The sequence below is a fragment of the Propithecus coquereli genome, unplaced genomic scaffold (genome assembly GCF_000956105.1).
Source record: "Propithecus coquereli isolate 6110/MARCELLA unplaced genomic scaffold, Pcoq_1.0 Scaffold10, whole genome shotgun sequence".
Classification (NCBI taxonomy): domain Eukaryota; kingdom Metazoa; phylum Chordata; class Mammalia; order Primates; family Indriidae; genus Propithecus; species Propithecus coquereli.
Window position 1 is genome coordinate 10,687,984 of NW_012133858.1, and position 3,552 is coordinate 10,691,535.

The following is a 3,552-nucleotide window of genomic DNA, read 5'->3' on the forward strand; positions in this document are numbered from 1 at the left end:
CTTCTATAAATCTATTTATTTAGGTATTAGTTTTTAAAAAAACTTTCAAGGAATCAGTTATTTCACCATTTCCAAAAGAATGAAAACAGTGAAGACTCAGAAAATGTCAGGTAAACACATGAGTATTAGAAATATGGAGCAATGTATATTATTCTACATCAGAAATTTTTATAACTTTCATATGCAAGTCTTTTGTAACTTGTTTTTGTTAATGCATATATGTTGAAATTGACACACCCTAATAACCCCACATGTAACTCTGTTGACTCTCAATATAAAGGGAATTGACTTATTCCCTAATAACCCACTTCCGATTCTATTTACTGCTTCTCCTAAGTAAACTTTAGTTCCTAGAAGATGTTTCATGAGAAAAAGGGTTAATAAATAAATCTGAAAAACCCTGTATGCTTTGACTCCTGTTGGAGATTCAAAATGTACATTAATGTATTAAAGTCTGAGGGGTTCCGTAGGGAAAAGAAGAAAAGTCTACTTGTTTTGTCTAAACCAGCTCTTCCCACACACATATAACAATAAAACCCTTTCTTGGGGACAACCCACAGTACTTATTAGTAGAAAATGGGCTTCTAATTATATTTCCAGAACTGTCGTATAACACCTTGCATTTTGTACTAGATTAGTAATATCTCTACTTAGATGTTATTATTTTCAAATCTTTTAAAAAGGTAAAAACTTTTAAAAATCTTTGAAGCCTATCTATGTGGAGAATTCTCTTTTATACTTACCTTTTTATAATGCTTGTCACTTTCAGATCCATGATCTGTTGCTCTAAATGCTGTTTCTCCAGGTGAACCTTAAAGATAAATACGCAATCCTTTAAATTCTCCAGTGATGTCAATAGCCTAAGCTAAATTCAAAATTATGTCTAAGCAATTAAAAGGTAAAAGGGTTTTTAGAGCAACTCAGGTTCAAAGCATCAAATCACCTTTATTCTTATTTTAAGGAACATTACTGATAACCTATGTAGACAATTTTTTAAAATTATAGCAATTATAGCATGTATTTAACTTAACTATTTAAAAAAATATATAACTATTAATAAAATTACAATAAAAAGACAATCTTTGGTAAGGATTATTTTACATGAGAGTACTTATAGTTCACCCACATACCACTGCCACTACAGATCATGTATTAATATATTAATAACAGGAAAACAAATTTAAAATGTCAGCTATGACAGGGCAGATGAGACAAACTAAAATTACTTTTCATTTCAATTATCAAAAACAATTAAATCTATGTCAAGAAAATATTTTTGATAAGCAAATTTTCTTTTAATAGCTTTAATCTTATACATAACATATTTAAGAATTTAAGTTTTATCACAAAATAATTATTTTATTATTTCCACCTAAAGGATAATGAGTTTGCCTAACATAGTTCTGGGGTTTTAAAATTCAGCATAAGCAGCATTATAAATTTGGTCTGCAATTTTATTTGCAACTAGTTTATTAGAAGCATTTAAAAGGCATGTTAAGGTGAGCAAAAATGTCTGTTTACACACCTAACAAGAGAAGTAGGTCAGAAGCTCCTACGACTTCACTAACCAATTTGTGACCTGTGAAAAATCAGCAAAAGGGGAAATAGAAATGTAAAATTTAACAGGAATGAGCAAACAAAGGTGTCCGAGATCTCAGATTTATACCACGATAGGGCAGTAATAAGGCAAATATGCCAGAATTAATCTTAACAAATTCTACTCATTATGGTCCATCATAATTAAGTTTGTTTTAAAATCACCAAATTGGCTCTAACCAATCATGAAAAGCAAATACATAGGAAGTCTCATCTACTTGTCAAGAACAAGTGATATTTTCTCTCTCACTGACTAAAAGACTAGCATATTTAAGGTCTTCTAAATTTTAACTTGATTGGGCTAAACAAAGATTAAAACCACTGTATGACAAAACTTTGTGTTTATCTTTTTATATCTTTTCATTTGAAATAAATGTTTTAACTTAAAAGACAGGAATAAACAAAACAAATACATCTGTGTATTTTTCCTCTGTGGCTCCTAAAATATTAAATTAGATCAAACAAGTTCTCCCTTACCTGTAGTGAAAAAGTCCTTCAATAAGCTGAGGCTTTCAACAATCTTGTCAAAGTCAGGTGTTAATTTTGCAAGGTCTTCGGAATTAGGAAGGGCTTTTCTAATTTTCTCTGGAGAAGACAGAAACATATAAAAAGTCTCAAAAAAGAACCTGTGTCAGATATTATTCTAAGGGCTATAAAACTATTAACTTGTTTAACCCTCACAGCAACCCCGCAAAATTGCTACTAATATCAACCTCATTTACAGATGAGAAACTGGGGCACACAACAAGAAAGTGGGGCGGGCAGGAGCCAGGGTTCAAGCCCAGGCAATCTAGCTCCAGAATCCAGGTTCTCAGCTACTTCGCTCTGATACTGGCATATGTATCAAGTTGAAAAGCTCTTCTCGTGAATACTAGAAAAACAATTTTAAAGTGTGCTTTTCTTGCAAATACCTCTGTCAACAGAGCACAGCTTTATAAGTGCTGTGAGTAAAGTGCATGTAGAGATTAATTCCACCTCCACATAAACCGAAGCTGAGAAATCAGGCTACGTCTTAAAAAAAGGGACTGTGGAAAATATTTCATCAAAATTTTTTTTAAAAGATCACCATGAATTACTGGTAATCATAGCTATCAAATATACTTTTTTCTCATCTACCTATTTTAAACACGTGGTTAGTGGCCAATTAAGGAGAGAAATCATTCTGGGTACTAAGAGACTTTTAAGGAAGTTGGCTACAAAAAGTAGAGGTAACAAAGGTATCCAATCAAAAGGAGCTAGTTAGGTGGATCACAGTACATATGTTCTGGGCAACATTATATAATGCTGAAAATGATATTTAGAAAGTTTACTTGGCAGCATGGAAATGTTGACAAAATATGTTAGGTAGCCAAAAAAAAAAAAAAAAAGATACCAAATTGTATATTCATTATGACTATGTAATTTTTAAAAAGGAAACTAAAATGTTAAGCACATACACATATTATGTATCATTAAAAGAAAATGCTCTATTAGGAGCATAGTGGTAAGCTATGTTAAAGCTACTGGATACCTTTTTTGTACAAATTTTTTTTTGACATTCTATTACTTTTATCATTAAAATAAAACTGCTATGTATTAAACTCGTAAGTTAAGAAACTACCTTAACACAACTACATCTCTTTCTTAAAGAAAAGACCCAAAAAGGTATTTTAATGTTGATGATACAAACCAAAATCGATATACTCATCAATTTCCCAAACAATGTCAGGCACAATCCATTTATAGTCACTAAGGTCAGGTATCAGATCTTTCCACTGATCAAAAGTCTAAGAGATAAGAAAGTATGTCAATCAGATGCTCTGAATGCCATATTAAAATGCAAAGAAAATTATCTTATTTAATTAAAACACATCAATTAAGAGCAATGTACTATATTTGAAACTTTTTTTTTTTTTTTTTGAGACAGTCTCACTCTTTTGCCCGGCCTAGAGTACGTGCCGTGGCGTCAGCCTAGCT

The 3,552-nt window shown here is 31.4% G+C and overlaps 1 protein-coding gene across 1 annotated transcript in view; it reads right to left on the reverse strand.

Moving 5' to 3' along the window:
* The window catches only part of OPA1 (optic atrophy 1 (autosomal dominant)), a 106,732-nt gene that overhangs the window by 93,882 nt on the left and 9,298 nt on the right, over nucleotides 1-3,552 (reverse strand). Inside the window, exons 3-6 of the mRNA XM_012642074.1 lie at nucleotides 3,266-3,362; nucleotides 2,074-2,181; nucleotides 1,526-1,579; nucleotides 740-811 (exon numbers count right to left, since the gene is read on the reverse strand). Coding sequence (XP_012497528.1) covers nucleotides 740-811; nucleotides 1,526-1,579; nucleotides 2,074-2,181; nucleotides 3,266-3,362 — 331 coding nt within the window. The remainder of the gene's footprint in view (nucleotides 1-739; nucleotides 812-1,525; nucleotides 1,580-2,073; nucleotides 2,182-3,265; nucleotides 3,363-3,552) is intronic.